Source organism: Eumetopias jubatus, unplaced genomic scaffold (assembly GCF_037043125.1).
Source record: "Eumetopias jubatus isolate StellerSeaLion01/CBP00866 unplaced genomic scaffold, mEumJub1_p1.0 scaffold_8, whole genome shotgun sequence".
NCBI lineage: Eukaryota > Metazoa > Chordata > Mammalia > Carnivora > Otariidae > Eumetopias > Eumetopias jubatus.
The window spans coordinates 45775391-45787076 of NW_028274814.1; the positions used below are offsets into that span (position 1 = coordinate 45775391).

The 11686-nt window shown below is 43.8% G+C and overlaps 1 protein-coding gene across 1 annotated transcript; it reads right to left on the reverse strand.

The window, feature by feature from the left end:
* Window positions 1–220: 220 nt before the first annotated feature.
* On the reverse strand, window positions 221–4841 carry LOC148163692 (homeobox protein NANOG-like). Its single transcript, XM_088025545.1, has 4 exons — window positions 4694–4841; window positions 2314–2579; window positions 831–917; window positions 221–693 (listed from the first exon to the last, which is right to left on the reverse strand). Exons 1-4 carry the CDS (start codon window positions 4839–4841, stop codon window positions 265–267), a joined length of 930 nt encoding a protein of 309 aa, XP_087881671.1. The 3' UTR covers window positions 221–264.
* Between the last annotated feature and the right edge of the window lie 6845 nt (window positions 4842–11686).

Sequence of the window (11686 nt, forward strand, 5' to 3'; positions counted from 1 at the left end):
TCTTGAGGTTAGATTCTAGAGCCTAAAGAGATCCACATTAGGATTGTATCTAGTCACCTATAGCCAGAAACACCTTTTCTCATGTTGTCCAGAGCAGCCACCGCTCCTGAAACCTCTTTGACTCCAATCGTACCCCCTCAGTGGACACAATAAGAACAATGGGAAACAGAATATCGAGGCCGAGATCTATAGAGGACCCTAGAAGACAAAGCCTAGAAGTAATACAGCCACCACCCAAATTGAGATCGAATAATATACTCATCGTCACACATCTTCAGGCTCTATGTTCACAGAGTAATTTGGGAACAAATCCATTATTTGCTGGGTACTAAAATACTTAGCGGATTGTTGTATTACACTATGGCTTTCCCCAGAAGTTGCTAAGATGGACTCCAAATCGCTGATGGAATTTTGCTGGAACTGGATCTGGGGCTGCAGGGATTCCTCTCCACAGTTCTGGAGCTGATTGTTCCAGGCTTGGGGGCACCAGGTCTGACTGGCCCAGGAATGGTTGCCCCAAGACTGGCCGTTCCAGGAGTGGTTGCCCCAAGACTGGCCGTTCCAGGAGTGGTTGCTCCAAGACTGGCTGTTCCAGGTCTGGTTGCTCCATAGTGGAAGGTTTCCAGAAGTGTTCCTCAGGTATCCCTGGTGGTAGGAATAGAAGCCTGGGTATTGTGCAGTTGCTGTGCTGTTCTGAAAAGGAATAGCAGATTAACTGAAAAGCTCGGAGGAAAATCAGAATCGTGTGTGGTTGGGGTTGTATGGTTTAGCAACGAACAAAACTAAGAAGTCAGTGAAAAGAAAGCAGAAAGATAAAAGCTTACCATCACCTGAGTCACACTCTTGCTCTCCTTTGGCCAATGGTTTTTCTGCCACCTCTTACATTTCATTCTCTGGTTCTGGAACCAGGTCTTCACCTACCCAAAAAAAAAGTGACAGGAAAACATAAAATACCAGTCGTGTGGATGTACCAGGGATCAAAGAATATCGTGAACATTTTTTTCCCGACAGTATCTAAAGCTCAGGAACAAGATGAAACCTTCTAGAGTCCTTTCTGCAATCTGGAAACAAATTTCTGTGAATGAATCTCAAAGCCCCTCAAGTCAGTTGGCTGCTTTAATACAGCTAACCAGTTAGAGAAGATACGCTACTTATCTACTCAGTAGAAAGTTCACGTGTAGATGTCTTCCCATCCCCCTTTTCATAGTTGAGCCATGCTGCTAGTCAGTTAAAAGTTTACTTTGCAGTAAAAAAACCTCCCCCCATAAACACACTCCTTTTTTTTTTTAATTTTATTTATTTGAGAGAGTGCGAGAGCAAGAACACAAGAGGGGGTAGGGTCAGAGGGAGAAGCAGACTGCCCGCTGAGCAGGGATCCCAGTGCGGGACTCAACCACGGGACTTTGGGATCACGACCTGAGCCCAAGTCAGTTGCTTAACCAGCTGAGCCACCCAGGCACCCCTAAGCACACTTCTGTATTTAATGGGATAATGGTGGTAATTTTAACTCACGAATTATAAAATATACCACTAGAACTATTTAGAAATTATCAAGTTATATAACAGCCCACAAAACTTCAATTTCCAGATGATTTATAAACCGTTAATGAGAAATGAGATTGAGAAGGACCAGATTAGGTATGTACAGGTGTACACACCCACACACTATAAAATTATGGAATGTAGGACTTATCTCTAAGTATGACACCAGTGATAGAAAACCATAAAATATCTGACTATTAGGCAAGAATATGAAAAATTATTAACCTCATTAGTAATCAACTGTACACAGACAAACAAAAGATTCCATTTTTTTATTTTAATGAGAAGCAGCATTGGTTAAGGACTCTCCTAACCTGGAAGATGGAAATATATAGACCTCCTCTGATCAAGGAGAAATCGGAAAACTTTTTGCCATTTTAGCTTGTGCAACAGGGAGAAGTGGTCAAATAAACTATGGCATAATTAAAGAGAACATTTAAAGATGGTCACGAGGGGCGCCTGGGTGGCTCTGTCGTCAAGTGTCTGCCTTGGGCTCAGGTCAGGATCCCAGGGTCCAGGGATGGAGCCTGCCTCATCCGCTCGCAACTGCCCGCCGATCCCCCTTCCTTGTGCCCTCTCTCTGTCAAATAAATAAAAAGCTTAGGAAAAAGAAAAAAAAAAAAGATGGTCATGAAATGTTAGAAAGAACCCACTTTCATATTAAAATTATTTGTAGGGGGTACACAAACACAGAGCACACAGATGTTAGTAATGCTCATCTGCAAAGGAGCTTTTCATTTGTCACTGCAAGGAGTACAAAACACATCCTACCTGCTTATAGCTAAGGTTCAGAATGTTGGAAAGTTCTTGCATCTGCTGGAGACTGAGGTATTTCTGTCTCTGAAATCGATCATTGAGGACGTAGAGTTGGGCCTGAGAGAACACGGTCCTGATCTTCTGTTTCTTGCCCTGGGCCGTATCTTCCTTCCTCACTGTTCTCTCCTCCCCAGAAGTGGGTGGTACTTTTACCCTGGGACTGGTGGAGGAGTCGGGGCTGTCCTGAACACGCAGATCCATGGATGCAGGAAGAGGAGAGACTGTGGGGAATAAAACAACACTTTTCTCTAAAGCTTTGCAGATGCTCAATCATATTCGCAAATTCATTGTTTTCACAGCATTTTTAAAGTCCTCACAACCTTAGAATTAGGTAGTAAAAACTCTTCCGGGACCCTGCACTCTTTGCTCATCTTCGGATGATGCCAACCCACTAAGTGTACTAGTTGTCACCATTTCACATCCAATGGACATGGCCAACAGCCTACCCGCTGGGAAGCAGAGGAGACTCAAACCCTTTTTTTTTAATGATCTTATTTTTAAGTAATCTCCACCCAACATGGAGCTCTAATTTTACATTGTTGAGATCAAGGGTCACATGCTCCACCAACTGAGCCAGCCAGGTACCCCTCGAACCTCTTTGGCAAAAGATTTTTACTGCAAATTGATGCTCAAGAGCCTACACTGTGGCTGCTCAGAAAGGTGGAAGTGATCACTGGACTCCTTTTTGTAAAATTAATCCTCACCTACATCAGATTCTGGGGACCCTTTAAAATCCACGGCTGACTACTGCCCAGTTCCAAATACCAGGAGTAGCACGAACTGGGAATTCCGATAGGCTTTCGTTTCAGACTCTGTCTTTACTAGCTGTGGGACCCTCTTTTCTAAAGTATTTCTCTCCCTCACAGAGGGAGTTCCTTCACTGATTAAAGCAAAGTGACAGAGAAAGTTGTCTAGCACAGGACCTGGCGTGTATTGACCGTCTAACCAAAAATTAATTTCCTATAAAAAAATAAAAATAAAAAACAAAAAATAAAAAAAATTCATTTTCTGTATATGGCCTAGATTTGGTAGCCACTTAAACTCTTAGTAGCACTGAGGTATTTATTTCCCACGCTCAACTTCAGCTCTCCCCTAGTCTTTATTCCGTGGCGAAATTTCACAATTTTATGCTTCTTGTGAGTAGACCTAGAAGGAAAGAAAATGGGGCTAGACCAAGGAGTTTAGTGGAGCATCTCCTAAAAATAATCTCTACAAAACTTGCACTTGGCTTGCTGAGGAGGGCGTGCCCACTTGCTTATGCCTACTTGCTCATACCCAAGCTACTTCTCACAATCCAGCGCTGTATTTTCAAGGTTTGAAATTAAAGAAAGGCCATCAATATGAAGTTTAGGAAAACAGGGTAACATTAGAATCTAACATTCCAATAAAGTAGTTGCTTACTTAGTCCTTCCCCACAGCTTAGTTTTAGGGGTAATCATCATGTAAACTATTTTTAAGTCTTTATCTGTACCATAAATCTTAAAAAATGATAGTTACCACAAACCTTAAGAAATGGTGAAAGTTTACATTTTCATATTTAACAACTGCTGCCCGACGGATTGACAAAAATGTACTGCCTTTACACTGTCCTGAGCACCCACCCCACCCCCCACCCGTGGTTACCATTTAGAAGCCAAACCGGGTTTCACAAATTTGGGCTCTAGCCACTTTGACTGTCAGCAGATTAAACCTTCTAGAATTATCTACCATAAAATGGGACGAACATTTCCCCAGGATGTAGGAGAGACGTGGGCATAGGAGGCTCCCAGAAACTCAGAACTGCCCCGGTGACTAACACCCACAGAGCCAAGGAGTGGGAGAAGAGCCGGTTTCTACTGTCGTACAAAGGCAAAACGTTTCAGTAAGGTGAGATTCATCATTAGCCACGCCATTTCTGGCACCCCGTGAAAAAAGACTAATCAAAAAGGGGATGCTAATCGCATCCCCTACCCCAGCTGTGATGCTAGGACTTCTGGCTTAGCACTTAACACCGTTACCGTGTCCTCAGCACTGCGTGAAGATTTAGACATCAGCTCATTTATCACATCACATTTGCGTTTCCACAGCGCCTGTGCACGTAAGCCCTCCCATACCCAGGGAACAGCCGAAATGCCCGCATCCTGGGGCCCTTGTCTCTTGACTGACACCTGGGACAGGTGAACGGGCACCCGCCACCAACTTACAACCGAGACAGGTGCTGAGAGGGTTAACTGAGGACACCCGCTCGTATTAATGGACTATAATTGCTCACGAGGGAAACGAAGGACCCTGACCCTCCTTCGCCTTTCACTTTCCCTCAAGGAAAGCAGCTTTTTGAGGATTCCTTTCCCCTTACCGGTCTCCGCGTGGGGTGTCTCAGCAGATGACATTTGCAGGGACGCATAATTTTCTTCAGGCCCATAAATCTCAGGCATTGAAGAGTCCCTAGAACTGGGTGCTTCGGGGCCAGGCAGGCATTGGGGCAGAGGTGAATCGGCACTCATGTTGGTGAGTTGAGGGTAGATGGAAAAAAAAAAAAAAAAAAAGAGCGAGATTGCAAGAAAGGCCCAGGCTTATGGATCTAGGTGGAAGAGCTGAGGAGAGTAGGAAGCCCTCCAGATGTTAGGAGTCTGAGAAAGACAGGATGAAGTGCGTCACCACTGCAACAGTAAGAGCCAACCAGCCCAATGGAGCCAGAGGAGAAAATTTTGGAGGCTCTAGATTTATAAGGAAGGCTCCACCATCCTCAGGCCCGCCCCTCCTGGCTGCCCCACGCCCACACACACCCTTGCGAATTCTCAGTTAATCCTGTCTGCCAGTCTCACCAAGGCCATTGTAATGTAAAAGGTAGCTGCCGGGTAGTCCACACTGGGTGGGGAACGGGGAAACGGGGGCCACAGAACCTTAAGAAAAGGGAAACCCAACAATTACATATTTCTGGGTTCACTGCGTTTCCATCTTTTCAAATCAAAGATGCACCTGAGGCTACCTCAGGTGATTGAACCTTCCACTAAAACAATATCTTGATTTAAGACCCCTTAGGGTCTCAAAATTGACCTGGTGCTGGCGGAACATGAACCAGTGGCTCTGTTTTCCTCTTCAAGTCCCCCTAAGGTCACATTAAGACACATATTGTATGTTGCTAAGGTGTCAGTTGATATCAAAACTAGTACTTGTTTTCAAGACCTTCTTACTGTTTTTTAGCTTTCAGAGAGACAGACAGACAAGTCTTTCCCCCAGGACTGTTGTCTCCTTTTTAACAAAGGCCAGAGGAAAGGAGTGGCAGCCTGCTGACCTGATGACTTTGTGCCCTGCAGGTAATTATGCTTCTGCCATCAGTATGGGAAATTTGTAAGCAGTTTCTATATACCCATTGCTGGATAGACTCTTGGCTCAGTTTCCTCATCTGTGCCTCTTTCTTCATGGCTCTAAAAACTAAGGAAATAAAGACTAAATGCTCATAATAGTTGACAACACCAGTGATCTACAAATGAGGGCCTTAAGAGAAATTTTCTTTATCCTACGTTTATGATCTCCCAAGTTTGAAATTGACCTTTGTTGTGATTACTATTTTAATCCAGTGAACAACATGATAGATTGAGAGCACCCCCTTCTAATTTTATCTGGGACATTCCTAGATGTAAAATAATGAAATTTTTTTTTAAATTTTTTAAAGGATTTTTTGTTGTTGTTGTTAAGATTTTGCTTATTTATTTGACAGAGAGAGACAGCGAGAGCAGGATCACAAGCAGGGGGAGTGAGAGAGGGAGAAGCAGGCTTCCCGCTGAGCAGGGAGCCTGATGTGCGCCTTGATTCCAGGACCCTGGGATCATGACCTGAGCCAAAGGCAGACGCTTTAACGACTGAGCCACCCAGGCGCCCCAATAATGAAATTTCTTGACCTGTAAACCAACCCAGTTGAAAAGAGGGAGGTCAAGAAGAACATCCCCTAAGCAAATGATACTCCTGTAAAGGGTCTTGCCAAAGCGTTTGTGACAAGTTCCTTTTAGAATCCGTGTTGGGCCCTCCTATCTCTTCTTCCTAAGCAAACCTCTTCTTCTGGCCTTTCTTCCCCCACCCCCACCTGGCTCTCTTTTAAATCAACTTTTCTTTCTCTGGCCTGGCATTTCTGTTATGTCTTGCAACCCCACTCTATCCCTGCTCTCAAATTTTTTTCGTTTTTTGTTTTTGTTATTTGTATATGTTTTCCCAAGGCCCAGTTTTCATGGTTGGGTTTCAGCATGAACATATTTATAGACAAAGATAACAGTCTGCAGCTTTCCATTTTCCTCCCCACTCTCAAATTCAATATCCGAGAAACCTAAGATTTCTTCCTCTTTTCCAGTCTCCCACTCCTCCAAGTAAACCCTTAGCACATTCCAACGGTGTATTTTCCGGAGATGCAAGCCTGACTAATCCTCCATGCACTCTGCTCCTTGGGTCTCCACCTAGAACTGCTGGCTTTGCTTCTAGAAAGAGATATTCGTTCTTAAGGATGCCAATCCGTGAGCATAGGAGGATTGCCGGGACCAAAGCACGGAGATCGATTCTTTGTAGTCTTTTCTTTGTCTTCTCAGACCATCATTCCGGAAGGGAAAAGAGTAGGAACACGAGTGTCAAGGAAGAGGTGGGTGGAAATACATTGCGCTCAGGCCGACCGTCTCCGTCTCATTACAGAGTATGAGTCCTTTAAAGGGAGAACGTGAGTGATGGATGGAGTGAACTAAACTTACTGTGGTAATCCTTTTGCAACATCTCCGTCTATTAGTCCATTGTGTTGGCGCACCTTAAACTAATACAGTGCCGTATGTCAATTACTTCTCAATAAAACTGGGGGAAAAGTAAATTAAAAAGCAGAAAACTTGACTTCCTGGCTTTCAGTTGGCACAGTTGGTAAATGAGTGCAGTCAAGGGCACCAAAGACCTTAGTTTGCCCGCTCTCTAAACCGCAGGTACCGGAGGCTTTGTTCTTTGTTGACGGGGGTCTTTGCCTGAAAACCTGGGCCAAATTCTCCCCCATCCCCCACCTGTGCCTCATTGTATCTAGGGTCAGAGCCTCTGGAGTGGAAGACCAAAGGGAAGGGGGCTGGTAGCTAGAAGGCAAACTTACTACATTCTTTGCCCTGGAAAGCAATTTGAATAAGGTTGAGAGAATGCTTAGGAAGGTGTCAGAGACCTTGGATTTGTTGGGGTGTGGGCTCTGTGGGTGGAGGAGGGGTGTGTTACAAGGTGCTTAGAGTCCAGGGCTGCAAATGCAAAAGTGATTTTAGATTTTGTTTTCCTAGGAGCATCAGCCAGAAGGGAGAAGAAAAAAAAGAGCTAAATATTAAAAATGAAAAATATTTTTCGGAAAAGATCTATTCCTCACTTAAAGGTAAGAAATGCACATTAGGCAATATGATCTTTTAAGAGCACAGGTGTCCTAACTTTGCATCAGATTTTGCTGACCTGTCAGGGTAAGGAGGAAGTGACAATCGTCATGAGTATTAATATAGACTTCACTGCCCCTCGATTTTCAGGCAGAGTGTACAGATCAAATGTGGCATTATCAAATTTATCATAAATTTTCACTGCTTGGATCATCAGATCGGTTATTGATTTATCACTATTTTTACCCTTCACCCATTCTCCATCGCGTTTACTCAAGTGTATCCAAACCGAGAGGTATTCACCTGTTTTCACTTAATTCTCCTGTAAGTCTGTTCTTGCTTCTCTCTTCTTTACATTGTTTCATTCTACCTAATAAACCCAATCTTTAAGTCACTGTTTCTTCTCCCTATGTGTACAAACATGTGGGTGTTTATAGATCTATTTCGTGATTTTTAACATTTATTTGCTAGGAACTATTTATTTATTTATTGCTTATTCAACTAATAGTTCATGAGTGCCTATCATGCGCCAGAGAGAAAACAAATAATTAAAAAACATCTCCACTTTTGAGGAGCTAGCCGTTTCCTAAAGTACATCAAAATAGACCAAAAAGACAGTTACAGTGTTATGTGATGAGTACTGAACATAAGAAAAAACAAAAAAAGAGGTACGTACTAGATGCTAAGGGAGAACAAACAAGGGAAGGTATGGCCAGGGAGGGGAATCAGAAAAGACTACTTGGAGGATTTTCGACTGAGCCAAGATGGAAAAAATGTTGAGAGCAGGGGGGATGCGAATTCCAGCGAATGAACATTTTTGGCCAAGTCGGTGTCAGTGTCTTAGAGAAAATGATGGGTTATTGGAAAATAGGGTTGAGAGACCTGAAATGTAACGAAGTGACCACAAATAGTATAACAAAAACAAAAACAAAAAACCCCTGCACATTTATTTTTTTATTTTTTATTTTTTTATTTTATTGATTGTAAAGATTTTATTTATTTGACAGAGAGACAGTGAGAGAGGGAACACAAGCAGGGGGAGTGGGAGAGGGAGAAGCAGGCTTCCCGCCGAGCAAGGAGCCTGATGCGGGACTCGATCCCAGGACCCTGGGATCATGACCTGAGCTGAAGGGAGACGCTTAAGGACTGAGCCACCCAGGCGCCCCATCCCTGCACATTTAGAATTAAATCTCCTTTACTTAATTTATACCCTATTGGTGTTCCACCTGCTAATCTCTCTCTGTCTCCTTCCTGGTTCTTCTCAACTGCCGGCCCCCACCCTTGACATCTAAAAGTCAGAGTGTACCAAAGCTTCGTTTTCAAACCTCTTTTCTTTCTCTCTCTCTCTTTCTTTCTTCCTTTTTTAAAAGATTTTATTTATTTGAGAGACAGCGAGTGCCCACAAGTGGAGGGAGGGGCAGAGGAGAAGCGGACTCCCCACTGAGCAGGGAGCCCTGATGCAGGGTCAGATCCCAGGACCCTGAGATAAGTCAGATGCTTAACCAACTGAGCCACCCAGGTGGCCCCGCAACTCTATGCTTTTGACCTTTAAATGTACGTCTTTAGCCCAGACCTATTCCCCCGAACTCAATCTCATATATTCAACTGCCTACCTAACATCCCCATTTGGGTTTCTGAAAGGCATCACAAAATGAACATTTCAAATGAATATTGAAATATTAAATGGGTGCTTCCTATAGTGTTCTCCATCTCACTGTATGACAATTCCATCTTTTTAGGTGCTCAGGTCAAAACCTTAATTCCCACTTTATTGTCTGTGCCTTCAAAATGTCTAGAATACAGTTGCTTATTTCTTTTAATCTTTTGTGTCCTCCAGTGTTTTTTCAATTCTTGGAGTGAGTTTTGATCACATGAACTAGGGCTTGGAGAACCAGTAGAGTAGCAAGAAATGGTTCTTTCTTTTAAAGGACATTCATATATTTTATTATTGCCTGCGTCACAGGAGAGCTGGGGGCTTGAGATTACCTGTGACCTCTGGCAAGTGTGCCAACCCAAGCTGCACTCGACCTTTGCTGACATCTCCAAGATTACCACTCTTTCCACATCACATCTATCTATCCCTTGGATTATTCCAATAGCCTCCCAAACGGGTCTCCCTGTTTGCACCCTAGCCTTCCTATAATCTAGTCTTAAAGTACTGGCCAGAGGAATTTTTGTGAAGACAAGCCCTATCAAGCTATTCCTTGGCTCCAAATCGTTTTTCAGTGTTCTCACATTTAGAGTAACAAGACGAAGTTCTGGATTACCTGAACCCTTTTGTGGCCTTGTACTTAACCTCCAAGCTGTCATCTTGTGTTCTCCACCCTCATGAAACTGCCTCCTTGCCAATCCTGGAACAAGCCAGAAAATCTCCTGAATCAGGGTTGTTACTATCACTCTTATCTCTCGCTGATCTGTTCTCCCCCCGAAATATATCTGGGTTGATCTCTCATCTCCTTTATATCTTTATTTTTTTTTAAGGGTTTATTTATTTATTTGAGAGAGAAAGCGTGAGAGGTCCCCTGAGAGAGAGAGAGCCCTTGAGAGAGCCAGCACGAGCGGGGGAGGGGCAGAGGCAGAGGGAGAAGCAGGCTCTCTGATGAGCAAGGAGCCTGATGCGGGGCTCGATCCCAGGACCCTGGGATCATGACCTGAGCCGAAGGCAGACGCTTAAGGACTGAGCCACCCAGGCGCCCTCCTTTCCATCTTTAATATTACCTTCTCAATAATGTCTCCCACTCCCTATCCTTTTCCTCTTGATTTTTCTTTACAACTCTTGTCACCGTCTTGCACAATATATATTATCTCTCATCTATCTATATTTCTATCATCTGTCTGTCAGCTTCTATTTCCCTACAACCAAAACATAAGCTGAGGGGTGCCTGGCGGGCTCAGTGGGAAGCGTGTGTGACTCTTGATCTCAGGGTCGTGAGTTTGAGCCCCATGTTGGGTCTACGTAGAGATTACTAAAATAAATAAACTTTAAAAGAATTGTTAAAATATAAGCTATGTGATGGGGCTCTGGCTGACTCAGTCATCAGAGAGTGTGACTCTTGATCTTGGGGTTGTGAGTTCAAGCCCCATGTTGGGTGTAGAGTTTACTGAAATAAAGAATAAAAACTTAACAAATAAAAATCGTGTGTGTGTGTGTGTGCGTGTGCGTGTGTGTGTGTGTGTGTGTGTATAAGCTATGTGAGGGCAATTATTTTCATTTTTGCCAGTTTTGTTCAGTGTAGTATCCCTACCCCTAGAAGAGTGTGGACCATTGGCCGCCATCATCAGCATCACCTGTGAGCTTGTTCCGGACATAAATGGGTGGGCTTTACCACAGAACTACTGAATAGTAATCTCTGGTGGGGGTGACTGAGGATCTGTTTAAAAACTTCTCCAGGGGCGCCTGAGTGGCTCAGTCAGTTAAGCGTCTGCTTTTAACTCAGGTCATGGTCCCAGAGGTTTGGGATCCAGCCCTGCCTGAGGCTCCATGCTCAGCGGGTAGACTGCTTCTCCCTCTGCCTGCTACTCGCCCTGCTTCTGTTCTCTCTCACTCTCTCGCTCCCTCTCTCTCTCACTCTACCTCAAATAAATAAATATAATCTTTTTTAAAAAATTAAAAATAAATAAAAAATAAAAGTTCTACAGGTGGAGCACCTGGTGCTCAGTCGGTTGAGTGTCCAACTCTTGATTTGGGCTCGAGGTCATGATCTCAGGGTGGTGGGATTGAGCCCCAGGTCCGCTCTGCACTGAGTGTGGAGTCCGCTTGTCCCTCTCCCTCTGCTTCGCCCCCCCCCAAGCCCTGTGCTCTTTCTCCCTCTCAAGTAAATAAATAAATAAAATCTTTTTTAAAAAAAGGTTCTCCAGGTGATTCTTTAGCATGTCTTTGTTTAAAAACTGTCTGGAAAGGCACTAGAAGACAGTAGATATTTGATCATTATTTGTTGATGAAGGAATGGGTTTAAATGAGACCTAGGTCTTTGTAAGCA